This window comes from Fulmarus glacialis, unplaced genomic scaffold (assembly GCF_000690835.1).
Source record: "Fulmarus glacialis isolate BGI_N327 unplaced genomic scaffold, ASM69083v1 scaffold43964, whole genome shotgun sequence".
Taxonomy (NCBI): Eukaryota; Metazoa; Chordata; class Aves; order Procellariiformes; family Procellariidae; genus Fulmarus; species Fulmarus glacialis.
Genome location: NW_009207016.1, coordinates 1 through 18057, shown reverse-complemented (window position 1 = coordinate 18057; position 18057 = coordinate 1). Strand labels below are relative to the sequence as shown.

The 18057-nt window shown below is 36.2% G+C and overlaps 1 protein-coding gene across 1 annotated transcript in view; it reads right to left on the bottom strand.

Moving 5' to 3' along the window:
• The window catches only part of CHD7 (chromodomain helicase DNA binding protein 7), a gene marked incomplete at its 5' end in the record, with an annotated part of 50173 nt that extends 33585 nt beyond the window's left edge, over positions 1–16588 (bottom strand). Inside the window, 9 exons of the mRNA XM_009575941.1 lie at positions 1780–2023; positions 2493–2614; positions 2711–2848; positions 3711–3794; positions 5188–5302; positions 6781–6836; positions 11817–11882; positions 12984–13121; positions 16450–16588. Of these exons, the coding sequence (XP_009574236.1) occupies positions 1780–2023; positions 2493–2614; positions 2711–2848; positions 3711–3794; positions 5188–5302; positions 6781–6836; positions 11817–11882; positions 12984–13121; positions 16450–16588 (1102 nt within the window). The remainder of the gene's footprint in view (positions 1–1779; positions 2024–2492; positions 2615–2710; positions 2849–3710; positions 3795–5187; positions 5303–6780; positions 6837–11816; positions 11883–12983; positions 13122–16449) is intronic.
• Positions 16589–18057: the final 1469 nt, after the last annotated feature.

Here is an 18057-nt window from a genome sequence, read left to right as displayed (position 1 = left end):
GTGTAGCAACTGTTATTCAAATCAATCTTAACAACAACGTATATGATTTTGATTTGAAAATTTCTTTGATGAATTGCTGTGAAAATGGTTACTTTCTAGGCCAAACAGATGTAACTTCTAACTACTATAAATTACTACTTTTTCTACTATATTTAAGTGTTTTTCTACTATATTTAAGTATGTGATTCTATATCTAGTGTTTTTCTACTATATTTAAGTATGTGATTCTATTTCTGTTTGCCCTAATGGCATGTCAAGTTGTGCCAGTCATCACCTTCAGAAGAGTTTTTACTCAGTTCTTTCCCTGTAAAAGCGTATTTTCTATCTCGCAACCACCCTCATAGCTTTGCTCTAAGGACTCCGCTTTTTCAACACTCATTTTGAGGACAGGAAGTGAGAATTAGGCAGAACTGGACTAACCACCACATTACTGACAAAGAAAAGAATGCTCTAACTTTTCTACCCTTTAATAAAGATTTCTTTCCTCCTACACACTTGTACTACACTAGCCCTTTTAACCACAGTCTCTCAGTGTGAACTCATGTTTAACTGATCGTGTGTCATGACACACAAGGATCTGCATTTGTCTTACAGCCTTCCCAGAACCGAGCTCTCCCTACTGTAAGAATCATCTCCCTTCCTTTTCCACAATAGCCCTATATTTAGCTATTCTGAGTATTGTTAGCTTGGATCCAATTTATTAAGTAATACAGCTTACTCTGTATCCATGAACTGTCTTAATTATTTACCACTCTCCCCATCTTTGTGTCATTTGAAAACTTCCTCAGTAATGATTTTATGTTTTCTTTCAGGTCATTGATAAAAGTGTTATATAGCTCACGGACACAAACCAATCCCTGAAGAACTACACTGGAAATGCAAATCATTTCTCATTTACAATTACATCAAGAAATATCAGTTAGCCAGTTTTAAATCCACTTAATGTGTGCCATATTGATTTTACATCATTCTAGTTTATTAATCAAAATATGCAGCGGCATAAAATCAAATGCTTTACAGAAAATCTAAAAATATGAATTCACCACTATCACTTCTTTAAGCTCAGCTGGAAATAATACTCCACAATATATCAAATCAGGTTGAACTTCCACTCTTTTTTCTCTTACGTGAGGAGGATTATGTTGTTTTGCAATAACATTCAATGTATGCATATTATTTTCCCCCAATCCTGTTTACTTACACTGGGCAAAGCCATGCATTTAAGTGTAGAGATCTGTTGCTCTTTATAGCTTCAGTTTTCCAAATAATTTTCTGTTTCTACCCCCAATCTTTTCTGTACGTGCTTTCCTTCTCTCGTAAGAACTATTCAACCTGAGCGCAGTAACACAGATTCAAAATGTATCTGACTTATAAAATCTGATAAAGAAGCATTGACAAGTTTAATTTCTGCAAGCTGGTCTTTTCCTGGAATGGTAGGCAAAGATTGATTTTTAAGCTTAGTTCCAACTAAAGTAGCTTCTCCATTAAGAATCTTTTCTGCCAGCTCTCCTCAGGACACAAAATAATGAAAAACTTGCATAAAACAATGAAACCCTGAACAAGAGTTGCACCATCTCAGTAACTCTTGGTCCCCCTCTATTTCCAGCTGATCTCTTGGCTACTATTAAAAAAGCACTCTCTTTATTAATACATATGCCCTCATTATTAGCTAAACCCTACTATATCAGTACTAAAAACCTAATTGATGCTTGGATTAATAAAAAAAGAGTAAAGCATATACAAAAAAGACAAAAAAGAAAAATCACGAAGAGCTTTTACCTGTGGATCTTTGAAATACATTTCATACAACTGAATGGTCCGCCGGCTTGCTTGACTCCCATGATACACAACCACATTCAACTCTGTCCAGGTACGGAACTCCCTTTCCCAGTTGGGAATTGTGGACAACGGTGCAATAACCAAGAAAGGACCATGGATTCCTTTCAAATATATCTCATAGAGAAACGTAATGGACTGGATAGTCTTCCCCAACCCCATTTCATCTGCTAAAATGCAGTTTCGTCTGAAAACAATAATAAAAGCCACCTGAATGATTTATTCCTAACTTAAAACATAGAAAATCAGTAAGGAGCTAAACTGAATAAACCAGAAATTTCTAGAATGGCAAGTTTACACTGAAAAGACATCATAATCTTTTTGCATTTTGAATAAATGTTATGATTTGTGATGCAATAAGCACAGATATACCCATTTTATGTACCTCTCAAGTTCACATGGGGGAGGAAGGGGCAGCAGCGGTGTCCATGAACACATAAACATGCAAAAGCATTTGCTACAAGAACCTATCTAAATTATTAATGTTTTATGTAACATTATGTTATCCACCCAAAATTAGTTTGTGTATGACTCCTGCAGCAAAAAATGAGACATGTAAATAATTCTAAAACCTCGCTTTAGAAAGGTTATTGTTTCAAATAAGCTACAAAAGCTTTTCCAAAGCAGGATTCAGTAGTAAGCAATATTTTACGTACGTGTTGTACCAATTGAAAAGAAGCCAGTTTACTCCCTCCAACTGGTATTCCCTGAGTTTGTTATTGTTTTTATACTCCCTGGAACTCTCCGATTTCTTCCAGTCATCGGCAGGAGGTCGCTCCTGTTTCAAATATAGCAAATCCCATTAGTGGTTTCTAAAAGACCACATTACTTTACTATTTTCAAATAAAATCCTCTATACGGAGCCAATTCTTACCACACGCTCTATTTCTGGCTCCCTAGACATCAGTTTCTCAAATTCTTCGATCTTAGCTTGGTCGATGTCTTGCTTGAGCTCCCAAGTGCTGTCTTCATAAGGAAGTGAACACCATTTCACCAGATAATGCGTTACAGGCTTTGTTAAGACAAAAATAAGATTACATCACAGTTTAGAAAGAATGAAAGTATAACCATTTTTACAGGAGAACTGCCGGCTAGATACAATTCAAAAAGCTTTACCAGACCTGAATGTCTGAATCAGCCAAAAAGATAAGCAAACAGCAGGCTGACACCTTGACAACCTAACAAAGTAAGATCAGAACACGGGGAATGCAGGCTTACCACCAAAATGAGCACAACACTACATTTGAAATCACTAAGGTTAGACTAAAATTTAGAAGTAAAACAATATTCGTTTTCCAACTGTTACAATTTCTATGCTTTACCACATATTTAAACAGTCAACTGTTTTTTCTTATCAATGTCATCAGAAATTTCCCAGCAGGCAACCCAACTGCCACCATTCACTGACAGAGCAATATGGAAACACTGACACTGTCAGTGAAGCTTTCTATTCTCTCAGGACCAAAAAGGAGTCTCCTGGAAGACAAAGTGATCTTGTTCTGCAGAACAAGTCATTAAAAAGTAAGAAACAGTGTATTCAGGACCTTTTCTGCAACAGATAGTCTAAACAATGTCTAAACTATTATGACATTTAGCGAAGATTCTTGCAATTTTCATTTAAATTCTGCATTACCTGCATGGACATCATATTTCTACAGTATTAAGTACCACCTTAGATCCACATATCAGAGGTTCTTTTCGTTGGTAGTGGGGTTTTTTTTTTGTATTTTTTTAAATATAGGTAACATAAGAAGTTTGGAATTCTCACTTAAACCCCTTTATTTTAGGGAAGCTTCTGAATATATTCACTTTTCTAAACAATAAATTCTAAACAATAAATTCTATGACTACAGATGCACTAAAAGTTTTTTTACCTCTCCATTATCATCTGTGCTACGTGAAAAATCCATGATTCGATCAACTTCCACATAATCTGGATTAAAAAGCTCATCATCAATCTGTTCAAGGAGAGAGGTAAAAATACAAAAGATATCTCTATTAGCCCTTCCTGAGAGGAAAAATTATTATATATTTCACCAGGCAATAATATTTTGGGTCACGGTGACATAGAATTTATATTTGGCAAACTTCAACATGTTAATTGAAATGCTACCATTCAGCAAGATCATTCCCCGTGAGGGAATCAGACTTCTCAGACTTTGTTAACTGGGCCTCTTAATTACTGTGTGAAACCTTTTACTGTGAGAGAATGTTTAAGAATATTTTAAATGAAGTGTGAAATTACAATTCACTAATGAGCAATCGAAAAGGCTTATGGCATGCAATGCATTTAGCATTCTTGAAAACTACAGCTTGCAATAAAGAAATTAAAGCCTTGTACACTAAGTGCCTTTGGATTACTTTAACTACAGGAACTGTCTAACTGCTTTATAAGCAAGATTCAATGATTATTATTTCAAAAACAGAGAAAGAACACTGCACGCATACACAGTTTCTCCAAAAATCACAATTTGTTATGCTCTTTCTTATCCCTTCAACAACTTACAGGATTCTCTTGCATATTAAAGGGTTGGGTTTCATTTTTTACTTTTAAAATCCCCTCCAATAGAAAAGGCAGACAAAAGGACTAAAGACTATGTACATTTTGATAGCTTTTTCTAAAACAAGAACAAATTCCAAGTATTTACAATAACTTGTGACAGACTTGGAAACAGATTAAAAAAAAAAAAATTTAAAAAGAAGCAATTGCAGGCATCTTCACTTAGAACAGATGAAAGTTTTCAATTTGCAACAGGTTATGTTCAGCTTGAACTATGTAGTAAAAATAAATATAAATAAATAAACACAGTAGCACATGAACCTGTTTTTTTCCTCAAAAGACAGCATTTTACTGAACGGTAAGCTTTCAGAGACACAAATCAGCAGACCTGGTCTTTTATTGACAGGACCCCTGCCACACTACTGCTTATGGCTCTAAGTGAAATTAAATTGATGATAAAAAGCTTAGAATCCCTAGTGAGCAGCAGTCCATAACACAGAAAAATGTGATTCATTTTTCCAGCATAATCAGCTCCTGAGAAGAGACCTGGTACTGATTCAGTAAGAGTCATGCTTACAATGCAAACAACTAACCATTCACTTTAAGAAAAAAACAGTAAAAAAATCATTTAAGAAAAAACAAACTACAGTAAAAAGTATACAGTCAGGATAGACCACTTGAGTTTCATAAACTTGCAAGAATTGGATCAAGAATGGTTATACTTTATACGAGAACAAATGCTACCGATATATCACACAGTTGTTCAAAATCATCTGCTTGTATACAGAACAAGAATTCATAAGAATATTCCTTAAATACCTAAAAGAAAGAAAGAAACAAACAAATCGTACTTCTGAAAGGAATTTGTTCTGGCCCTGTTTTGCCTTAAACCGCTTAATCTTCTGCTGAATTCTCTTGTCTTTGTCCAGCTCTTCCACAGATGCCCACTGACAATGAAGGTAAGAACTAGAAGATGAAACAGAAAATCTTACTCAAAACGATGCTTCCGTTGCATACTCCTATGTATGCCACTAGCATAGCTAGACCTTTCCAGCACATTGTAGTGCCATGCTTGGAAAACTGGACAGCATCTTCTTCATCATACAGGTTATTAACAAATCATCTTTACTGGAAGTAATTATACTTACTTATTAACTTACTACTTACTTATCAGTAAATAAAAACAACTCCCACTCAAAATTTAAATACATACCCCATGCATTTACTGTTTGGCACGAAGCTAAGATGATTTTTAGTGGGCATACTTAAAACACAATTACTATACAAGACATGTATCATAAATGTACTATTTAACATCATATTCTAGCAAAGAATAGGGTTTTTAGATGTTAATTAAAATACGCAAACATTTTAAATAGTAACATGCTATATACACTGGTTTTTGTGAGAACAGCATTGTAATTAAAAGTCGCATACGAGTCAACTGAAGTTTTAACACTGATAGAAAGAAAAGAAAAACCCTTGTAAATGCAGTTCCATGGTAATAATTCATCTTTAAGAAAACACAATGTAAGGAACAGCATCTCTGCCAAAATGACTAGTCCCACTTCATAAATTTAGGGTCTGTCAAAAGTCATACTGCCAAGATGTCCAAGACACAAATAGTTAATACAAAAATTACATACCAGTGTAATAAAACTTAAACAAAGCATAATTAAGCTATTAAACATCATGCAATAATCAATATAGTGCAAAAGGTACAAAGGTGGCAGCATATTTAAAGTGAAGTCACCTATCTGCAGTTAGCTGTAAGAAACTCCCTTTAAGCTAATTTCTGTCCCTCAGATGGAAAAATTTCCTAAAATTAAACAAGATATGCTATTTTTTAAAAGAAAAATGAGCTTATCCAGCTGTGAAGTATCTTATTTTAAATACTGATTGCATTGCAGTTTCAGAGCCCAGAAGCAAAACAACATGCTGCTCTACTATTACACTCTACTATTACCACTATTACATCCCTCTTACAGAGGGGCAGCTATCTGCTGGAATATTGGAAGCCGTCTTGTTTGTTATCTTAGACATTTTGTTGAACACAGATCTTGTTTTTGAAACCACGTTAAGGGTTATTTTCGAGTAGTTTGCAGGCACGTTACTCTACGGTTGCAGTTAGATCTACACAGCTACATAGGTATGTGCTCATGAATCTGCATGCATAATGAGCCCTAGATTAAAGTTTTTAATAGCAGAGCACTTTTACCTATGGATTTCATTTTGGAGAGAACACAAATTAAGACGACACTATCAAACCCAGCACCACCAATGCAAGGTATTTCCCTGTTTATTTGCCACTGGTTTGGATTCAACATTAGAAGTGTTTAAAGCTGAATAGTTAACAGTTACATCATTTACAAAACCAGTTTTTAAGAACTATTTGGAAGTTACGTGAACTTAAAGATAGTAATCAAACCTGTAACTTTACTTACAAGTTTTTGTACTTTACATAGAATTCCTCTATTTCTACCTCCTCTCCATTCTCCATCTATAAGAAAAGAATTGTTGAAATGTGAATTAAACCACTAAACAGCCCAATTTAGTTAATGATTAAAACTAACCAAAATACAGTCCCCACATAGAGAGACAAGTGGAGGTGTAGGAAAGCATTTGTAGGAGGAGGACATGCGTGAGGAGTTTCCTCCAGCAGCTTACCCAAGTACATACTGCACTGCTTACTACAACTTCCAAGACATGAATCATTTGAACTCCTCCCTAACCACATGCAGCTTCATTCACAACCTCACCCCAAATCTGGCTTTCTGCCAAACCCACAGTGTTAAGTAGAAGCCAAGTGTACCATTTTCTCAGGCAGCAGCCAATTAGCAACTGCACTCCTGAATGCCATATGTATTATTTTTGGCTGGCTCATGGCAACTTTACATTGTGGGTTTTGTAATGTTTTAAAAAAGAGTTTTAAAGGGGGTTTATTCCTCCATATAGTTAATAACTCCAAACAAGAAGCCATATAAAACTAAACCTTATACCTCTGCTAGAATTTTAGTGCATCAGTGTTCATGGCTTTAGTTTTACTCAATGGTGCAATTAAATTCACTCAGGCAAGATGTCTCACATACAGAGCAGCCAAATTAAATTAACACCCAAAAACTACATTTAAAGCAAGGTTAAAGTTGTGATATAAACCAGCAAAACCAAGGGCATTCAGTGCTAAGGGTTGAGACTACCCTTAACTCATCCCTAGTGCCAAAGTATTGCATAACATATGGCATGTAATACTTTGTTGAATTACTCCTGAACCCAGCCATAGGACAAACTAAGGACAGTGCACCCGGCACAGGTTTAGAATTCAGTTTATGTCACAACATTAACGGTTTGTGTTTACTAATGAACTTTGGAACAATTTTAAATAGAAGAGCATTTTCTGTTTTACATACTTCATCAGCGACAACAACATCTGTAATAAATATTATACGCAGCACTGAACAGACAACCTGTTGACCCCTGTATAAGTCAACATCCTCCATCTTTTATATATATACACACTATATATATATATACACACACATAAAAAAAAATATAAAAAGAGGGAAAAAAATATATAAAAGAGACTATTCTGAAGCTAGCGGATGATTTGTCATCTTCCAAATTCTCTCTAAAGAGAAAAGTTACTGGCTAGACCTTACTTCCATAGCAGTGCAATTAAAGAACAACAGTAGCAACTGCATTAAACTCTGTTCTAGCACAGTAAAGAAAAAGTTAATGCATTCCTAATCCCTGATTTACATAGTATTCCTTCTCTTCCAGACTAGCAAGAGGTTTTATCATTTTAGCGTTTATATCATTCTAGTACAGTCTTGCTTGTGTTCCTTTCTAGAGAGCGGAGCAACACCAGCTTCCATCTAGTTCTCCCTGAAGAAATGGAAGCAGATAAGGTATTCCTGGTGCTACTTCTTGATATTCTTGAATCCTCTGTTGTAGAAGATAAACTATTCCCTGACCCTAAACACAGGGAAGAAGCTCCTCTGTCACTTACAAAGATACTGTCAAAGGAAGGAATTTGAAGACCATAAAGATCTTTTTTTTTTTTTTTTTTTTAAATTTAAAAGGGAGTATTTCTCAAGAAGGTATTCATATTTAGAGGTCAAAACTGTATTTAAAAAAAAGTATTAAAAAATTGAGATCCCGTTATCTGAATCTATTCACTAGCCTGAGGCAAAATCAGACTTTAAGAAGTCATCCCTAATTTTAAGACATTAACTTTTTTGTTTTCTGAAATGTACTATGGCCAAGTCTCTTTCATTAGTTTTAAATCAGAATCCTTTGAGATACATCAATCTTACCATGCCAACATGGTTAAACACCTTTATATAAAGGTTTCATATTAGCCAATTTAACTCCCCTCAACAGCATTTCAGTCAAGTATATTTTCTGTCAACTGCCAACTTAATAACAATAATTTACAATGTAAACCTTGATAAATCCTGTAACTCCCATGAGTAAAACGTACTTTTGTATTGCCTAATAGGTAATAACTGGTCTATGTTGTCATATGTTCTATGAGTGTGCATCACAGGTTCACCTAAATAAAAAGTATTTCAGAAAAAAATCTTTTTAAAATCTTACTCTGGCATTCACATTTATGGCCAAAAAAAAAATTCTAATCAAGTTACGATCACCAGCACTCAAGTACGGTTTAACAATACATCAGTTTAGGATATATGAGACAGAAGCTTATGCCTTTGACGTCACTGTCCAACCCCCACTACATGTACGTTTATATTAACCAGGTAAAAAGGTGAGACGGAACATTTATGCAAAGTTCTCCCAAAACTGATTACGCAGACATCCTAGAATAGCGCATGGCAGACTTGGGCAACGCAGGACACTTCAAATTATCATTGCCCAGGTGCGACCACAATTGACAATCTGATCCATAGCCTCTGCAATAAGTGATCCCTTCCTTCAAGCAAATACTTAAGAGCACACAATCTTGCACTTCTGTCATTGCCGCAGAAGTGATACAGTAATACCTGCTAATGCAAAAGTTATTTGAACAAGCCACTCGGATTTAGAGACAAGAGGGAGCTTAAAAAACAAAACAACAAAACAACGGAAATATCAACTGCTAGAAGAACAGCAGACAGAACATATTAGTAACAGATGCAAAGCCACATATAAAAAACCAATCACCTCAACTGATACACAGCGCTACATTGTAAGCTAATCAGTTTGTGGAAGAGATGTAGGCATTTGTACACAGTTCAGTTAGATCTAATTCTCACCATGTATTGGTAGGCAAAAAGAGAAATTCAGATGTGTTAACATGCAGGTATAACATTATACAAACTCCTCATCTTTCCATAATATGTGCTATTTGTGCTGAATAGCATATTTCGTTCTAGCCATTCCTTTTCAAAGTTAAGGAGCAGAAATTCAAAGGGGACTGAAGCTGGCCAAGAAAATAATTAGAAAAATGAAAAATTTCCACATACAAACTGAAGACATCAGGACCGTGATGGTTTGGAAAGAGAGTGATACATGTACTTAACACTTCCTGCAAGAGGGAAGAGTATTCAACAGAATTCAAAATTCCATGTTAAGAACAACAGATAAAAACATTGTCTTTTACACTTCAAACATGAACTAAAGTAATTTCTACCTTTTATTCTGTACATTTCAAAAATGGTTGCAAGTACAGTGCTGCATCATATCTGGTAACTCCAAAACTAGACTAAGGCTATTTTTGAGAAAACCAGCATAATTTTATGATAAGAATACTGCTCCAAAAGCGTATTATCTAATGTCCTTTACTCAAATGCAACATCTTTGTTACAACCTAATCCACTGAAAGGGTTCCTAGAGAAGCCTTTCCTCATGTTTATTTTATGCACTGGTCCTGATCGCAGCAATTTTACTTTGATTAGTAATCTAACAACCAGGGTTTTGATGACGCTAGTAAAAGTGTAAAAGACCTTTAATAAAAGCACAGTTGGATACTTCAGATGTTAAATATTAACATCCTGAAATCCCTTTTTTTTTTGGGGGGGGGGATTTTGGAGAGGAGGGTTGGGGAGAAGAGCAGGGAAAGAAGAGACAACCCTCAAACCTGCAAATACAATCCATAAAAAACATTAAAGAAAGAGCTCAAAATAGAGCTTGCCTCCAGCAGAGCTTGCAATCAAAGACATGTAGGCAGCAGACCAACCACTTCCCACAAACTGCAGCAAAATACACACTCCCCATGAGTAATCACACCTTTGTTTGCAGGGGAGAGGAAGAAGAGAAGAATAATTGGTGAAAAACAGCTTCCAATGTAAAGACATTTATGAAAAGACCACATTCTCCTCTCCTGCCTAGTAGACCATCAGGACAACTAATTACTGAAGTAATACATGAAGTTTATCTGAAAAATAAGCCTATGGTTTGAAATACAAAACATAGCTCTGGACTTCAAAAAAAGCCCTAGAGGTTTTGTGCTGTGAAAGCTGCAGAAACAGGTCAAATTCAATCACAGCCAGTCATGACATTGCATGAATTTAGGTTTACAAAGCTGTTAATGATGTTATGACAGTAGTAATAAAATTAAAAAACAAAAAAAATCCCCCCCCAACAAAACACCACAACATAAAAAAAAAAAAAAAACCCACATGAATAAAGGCAACTATCCCTCCTCCAATTTGAAAATTAACACTTTGAGGAAAAGAAATATTTCTGGTTAAGTAACAACAACATGAGTATCATATCTATATTAATCGGACAGTTTTCTGCCCAACTGCAGTACAAGTCACAGAATTAGCCACACAAAAGAGTCTATAAAATATAATAATGCCCTTTTTGGAACAAGTTCTTTTCTACTTCCTACTTGGAGTTTAATAGTTTGGAAGTGCAAAGGCCAATCAAGTTGTGAAGCAGATTAGAAGAATCTGCAAGCAAAATAAGAACATAACTAGCAACCAGGGCAGAATTAAAAGAGAACCACTTAACTAAAGAGGGTGTTTCTTTCACCATTTTAGCATAGTGACAAGGAAGATATTAACCACCTGTATATGTTAACATTCTTGATTGCATGTGAAGTTGTTTTAGCTGCTAAGCACAACCACTATCAAAAGATGCAAAAATTATGGGCAAGGATTTTTCTTTGATAGAAAAGGCAGAAACTTAGGATGCAGGGGAGTTCTCTTACTCCTCAAACTCCCAGGAAACATCACTCTGAACTGAAGAGCGCCATAGATTTCGCCCAGGTATGTATATTCGCAAAAATCAAAATTCTCATCTGAAGAAATGCAAGAAAAGAGTAGAAGACTAAACAAGTAATTGGTTTTGTGTATGTCCATCCAAAAGCACGTTAATACCATGTAAAGACATTTTCAGGGAACCTCCTCTATTCAATAAAACAGTTTTTTAATTTGGAATATGCAAGGTGTTTTAATAACTTAATAAAGGTTTCAGCAGAAATGTGCTTAGCCTGTTTAAAAATATGGTGGGAAAGGGTTTTGTTTTGTTTTACCTTTTTCTTGACTGAACGGCTACTCATGATTTTCTCCACAACAGGACCTTCAGCATCAGCAGATTCCTACATCATAAATACCATACAAATGAGTTATGGGAGTGCATCTTTGTTACTTAAAGACTTCCTTCATTAGAAAAACTCGAAACAATTTTTTTGCAACAGGAGTTTAATACACTGGAGGACTTTTTCCCCCTAGCATGAGAACTGAGAGGATTCAAATAGATTTAATACCATAATAAAGGATTGAAGGATACTTGTTTAAGCCCATTTTTAAGAGCTAATGCAACTCTAGCTCTCTCACTAAGGCTGACGTGCACAGATGCACAGATATAACCACATAGGCAGCTAGTTCATCCAAAATAACAGGTGCTTTCAGCACCATATAGCCTAAATACTAGATGTTGTTCAAAAACTCTAGCTGGCCGTGTAAGCGTCTACACGATAGCTATCAAAATTGCCTGTATTGCTCTATTACGCTATTACATTAATTCACTACTACAGCTGCAGGCAAACCTACCAAATTCTCCTTCTGATAAGACACAATTAACAATGGAGATCACATACAGTATTTCACAGGCCTTAACAAATTGCCAAATGAAATACCAAAGAACATGTATATATTCTCCAATAGGTCATCAGTTAGTTAAGTGAAGCAGTTCTTTGAAAAAGCACTACAAAACAATGAGATTGTAACAACAGTCATTCCTACATTATTACCCCTCATCTTATTCAAACTATTTTATCCATCATTTACATTGCACAGAGAATAAAGTGTACCCTGCTGGGTACTACAAGGCAGTAATTTCATAAAGGGATTCTTATGGTGCCTAGCAGCAGGGGACAAGCTTGAGTGGTTTATTAAAGTCACAGAAGCCAGACCACTGAATTCACAAGAAGTAAATTCAAGACTCCTAGCAGTCCAGTTTAGGTTTCATTTAGGTAGAGACCATTTAGGCAGAGAACAGTTTCAAAGAACTGTGTCAAATTGCATATCATCAGCTTGTAAACAAAGTCATGAATTAATATATTCTTTAGGAAGGTAAAAAGCTAATGCCTTCTGGAACACTGTGCCAACCATCGATGAATACCATTCAGGAAAAGGGCCCATATTTGAACTCTGAATGCTGCTGTTACAGCCATCTTTCCAGTCTGTTGATATCTGACCTGTTGCTCTGACTGAGAAGTATTTGAAGGAGAGTCTCTTCCAGCAGCATCAGCATCATCGGCCTCCTCATCTGAAATCTTGAACTCCAGGTCTTCTGTATAACGCTTCCTCTTCACCTGCCTGCTGGAGCGTCGCTTCTAAATAGAAAGCGTTGTTATTTTTCATGAGAAACAAAACTGATAGATTGCAGAATAACTGAGAAAACATCTTCATATTTCTCAAATACACCAGTGTGTAGCAAACACTATTATTTTTACAGCGCCCTGATAGAAATAGTGGAATCAAGATACTACTATTCTAAATTCCTGCCTATTAGCTGCTTTTGACTCCTGTTAAAAAAACAACAAAAAAACCCCAACCCACTTCATGCTTGTTCTGAATTGGAAAGTGGTATTCTTTTTTTTTTTTTTTTTTAGCATTACTAAAACCATGTTAGAAAATTAAAAAGCATATCTCAGAAACCAATTAAAATACACGGAGTTGCACCTCTCAATTCACGTCCACGACAAACTTTGACAGATGGCCAATGCAGGAACCAAACACCACCTTTCTGCAGCATGGCCCATAGTGTTGCTAAGCAGTGACAACACACTTTCTTGCTCTCCCCATCCGCCCAGTTGTACCCAGATTATCTTCTAGGGGAAATACAATGAAATACAATTTCCTCACTCCACTGACCCAGCGCTGTTCAGAAAGACATCCTGCAGCACAGCATGGGAAAAGACCCCAAACTAATAGACGAAAATGAAAAACTTGAACCACCCCAAATTGAAAACACGGTTTCTGTGCCCCCGTACTCTCATCTCCAGGATGAGAGAAAGCTTCGGAAAAATTGCAAAAAACAATCTGTAAAATACACAAAAGCATGCATTTGACAGAATTTGCAACTCAACACTCAGTGCCAGACACCATTTTCTGCAACAGTAGAATTTAAATTCCCAGATAGTCTGCATCAAGTTATATATTTTGAAAAGCTGAGAGCATATGCTGTTGAAGGAAACTGTCAACTGAGCATGAAATATCTTAATGGACTGATGTATATATATTAAAAAAAAAAAAAAAAGATGTTGAATATCAACCGTTAAAAAAAACATCTTTATGAATTGATATACTACTTATTTTTACATCTTTCTCAGCTTAACACACATCTTCACCGGTACATGCAAATACTTAGCTTGTTAACAGATCTATGCACCCGGGTCTCTCAATGTACATAGACAAAATCAAATATTTACTTTTGGATAGTTAACCATATTTTTTAAAGAAAGATCTGATGCACTTCAGACAATTAGAAATTCTTTAACTGAAAATGAAATTTTGGAGCAAAGGTTAAGTTTACATCACCCTTTTAAACAATGGTGATGTAGCTTCTACCTTTAACATAGTAGCTTATCAGGGGCTCCCACAAAAGTTTAACAGAATTTTATACTTGAAAATAGATACCACTTGGCAAATTTGCACCCTAATTTCCATAATCACTGACGGGAAAATATCAATTTTCTTTTGGCTCAATAGGTAAGCCCTACCATTATATTTAGTGCCAAATGTCTCTTCTTCCATTTCCCTAATAGAAAGGATGCCTAAAATGTTATGGTAATCCTCTATTTGATTTTTATTGACTTGGTTAGCCTCCTGTTTCCTCTAACATCCACATGAGGCTTTGCAATTGTTATGCATTGTTGTCAGAAACTGTGCATACATCTACTTGCATTGGATTATCTTTTACTCATCTATAGGTAGAAAGGTGAGTAATAGGCTTGATAATGGTATGGTAACACACAAAAGTAAGTATTTTTCCTCTCTGAACATAACAATGCACCACTTTGTGCATTACTACATAATATCGTTACAGAAGACTCAGAATTTAACACTAAGAATGCATTGGTGTTTTAGACAACTGCATAGTATCAATCTCAGTTGGGAAACGCATTTGTTAAATTTGTTAAAATTTATTAATTCTAGCTGTCCTAGCATATATGGTTGTAACTCTTCCCTAAGTTTATGCAAAGAAGTGTGGGTGCAGTAGAACATGCGCAGTGTGAGAAAGCATTAAGGAAATGAAAATTACCTGAAATACTTTATTACATTTAATTAAAAAGTTATGCAAATACCCTAACGCTTGTATTTACAAAAAGAAAAAAAATATTTAAAATGTAAAGTTTATCACCCAATTGAGTTTGACAAAGAGAAAGTTTTGTCCCACTAAACTGAAAACAAGCAAAACGTGCATATATATATTGAACTGTAGACAGTATATAATCATCTGCAAATTAACCCAAAAACCCATCAGCTCCAAAAGTTTCTTCTACATCTTTTGTCAGCGCCATTGAGCAGCTGAGAGAGATTTGTGGCACAGGACAGAAAACTTACTCTTCAAGGATTTTAACACTTGCGTGGTGTATCTCAACTTTTCTAATTCAGAATAGATGGTTTGCACGAATCAGAAATAGCACTCTCTTCCGTTGCTGCTTTCATTTTTAACTAGAATATACTAGATTGCTCACATTTCATTATACTCTACATCCTTCTGGAAAATAGTAAGAGGGAAGGCATAAACCATGTTTGTGTTAGGACACCACTCTTTGCCAACCTCTTCACCAGGCTGCCTTGACCATTCTCAAGTGACCATCAGTCTCAACATCTATCATAATTAGAAGCAACACATCCACAACCTGATGTGCAACGGACAAATGCAAAGGATTTCAGTAATACCAGCATGACTGTTGAGGAGTCTCATACCTTCCCCATCACAATTTGTCTCTACCCCTTCATGAGGGAATTCTTATTTTTGATGCCTACTCTGACCACTGAGAACAGAAGCAAGCCAGGAGTTGACCACTTCTTAACACGGCTAATGACAGAGCATGCAAAAGTTGTCATATACGCTATTTCTATTTCCAGATTTTCTTTACATGAAATAAAGTTTGAACAGAAACTGGCAGGTGCGCAGTGGTCAAGACAAATTATCAATGTTAGCCGATGACTGGCAGTCCTGCAAAAAGGCCGTTCATCCATTAAAGCAGTGTAGTTACAAGTCCCTGACATGCACGTTTCTGACATCCTGCTTTGTCATGTGTTATTCTTGATTTCAGAAGGTTTGCAAAGCCAATGCAAGAAGAAACATGAGGCTTATAAGTAAGACCTCGTAATGGTACATTAAGTCTACAAAGCAGAAAATTCAGCATCGTAATTGCAACAGTGATGGAAGAGGACACATGAAAACTCAGCAGCATTGTACACATATCTGCAGGTAACAAGACTGTAAAGCAAAATTATGATGAGGAATACTTGTTTTAGTAAAATATTCACTATGGTGATTTCCAGTTTTCACCTTCTTGGTATAGCATTCTAAACAACACAGAAAATAATCAAATACCTGTTATCTCTGTAACAAAGACTGTGGGAACTACTGTTTTATGCATCTAAATTGTCAAAGGCTACTTTGAACTTGAAAGATAGCAGTACCTGAACCCCTGGGTCATCTTCATCTTCAGGATGAGGTGATGGTGGCGGAGTTTTTTCCAAATCTGAGTTTTCAGAACCTTCCTTTCCCTTGTTAACCTTTTTCTTTGCAGCACTAGTTTCTGAATCTGCTTTCTTGTTACTGAAACAAAGGTATTTTTAATCAATATTTGTACAAAAATGTAAGCAAAAAGTGCTTAACAAAACAGTTAATCTGCGAGATGTTTATTTTCAGCGACTCCGTTATTTTCAACTGCTTTCCTTATTTAAGTATTTAAACATAACTGTAAAATCAATGACACATGGGCCATCGCTATATATTTCCCATTCCTTAACAACAGACTCCTCGCTTCTTTCCTTCAAGATCTTAGACAGCGACACTGAATATGTCTTCAACAAGAAACTAAAAATGAGACTGGAAAGGAAGAGCTGCTCTCTTCAAAACCTGCACTTCTGAAAGTGGTGTTTGGGCAACCAGACACATGTGAACAGAAACAGGATTATGCATGCACTTGTCTTGATACTAGCCGTGCGGACTAGGTGAGCAGAACCAAAGGAAGCATTACCAAAACAAAGGACCAAATGAGAAAATTCTTCGTTTTCTTCTACCATTCCTACTATTTCCAAGCAGAAAAGGCGCTTTTGTGTCAGCTCTGAGGGCTCCTGTACAGCCTCAACGCATGCAACTGCAGCTTGTATGGGGGGGAAAACCACCCAGCTGGTATCTCAGCATCTACACGATACGAGAAAGCTATATCCACTGATGGTAGAGAAAGGTTTTTGGGGACTGTTTCTCCCTTTCCTCCCCCATGAAAACGTTCGCCACCTGAGGAGCTGGGACCCCATGTCTCCAACTGAGCTCAGAGGCCTGGAAACAGGATGCACGCATCAAAATCCAGCCTTAAATAATATCGTCACCAAATCATGCACCAAGACAATCTTCAGCATTGTGGGGGTGAAATTTTTAAATGGCAACGAAGAAGAATCGATGGTAAAAGTTAGCAATTTTAAGCACATTTAGCCTTTGAGTCTCACATGGGTTTCCGCAAGTCTTTTTTCCCCTCTGTGGTCAACCCCTCCAGGCCTGTTACTGATCTGACAGGCAGGTTGTGGAAGTTGCCGAGACATTTAAGAGCAGAGCTATGCACTGGTACACGACGATTGGCGAGTACAGGTTGCCAAACAGTATGACAGGCACTTTTATACAGCTTCTGTACCTTCAAAGTTTTCATTTCATACCCAGGACGCTGCCTGGGGTTTCTTTTTCCTTCATAATCCCCAGCCTTGTAACTTCTCAAACAAACATCAGCTTTAAGCTTGTTCATTTTGATCAGCGCATTGGCCCACTGAAGGCATATTTTAGAGCTGTAATTTGAAATTCCCAAATACGGTTACATGTTGCTTCAGGACTGGGACAACTCAGTTGTAGCATTATCCTCTTTTGCAGCCAGTGTTTAAACTAATGTTGACTTAAAAATAAAATTTACAAGTGAAAAGACTAGGAGTTTTGGAAAAGAATTTGTATTATCGTGAAATTACAGGGCGCGACACAGCTTTCCTCTCAAAAAAACACCTCAAACTGTGAGAACTAAAAAAAAAAAAAGAGGGGGG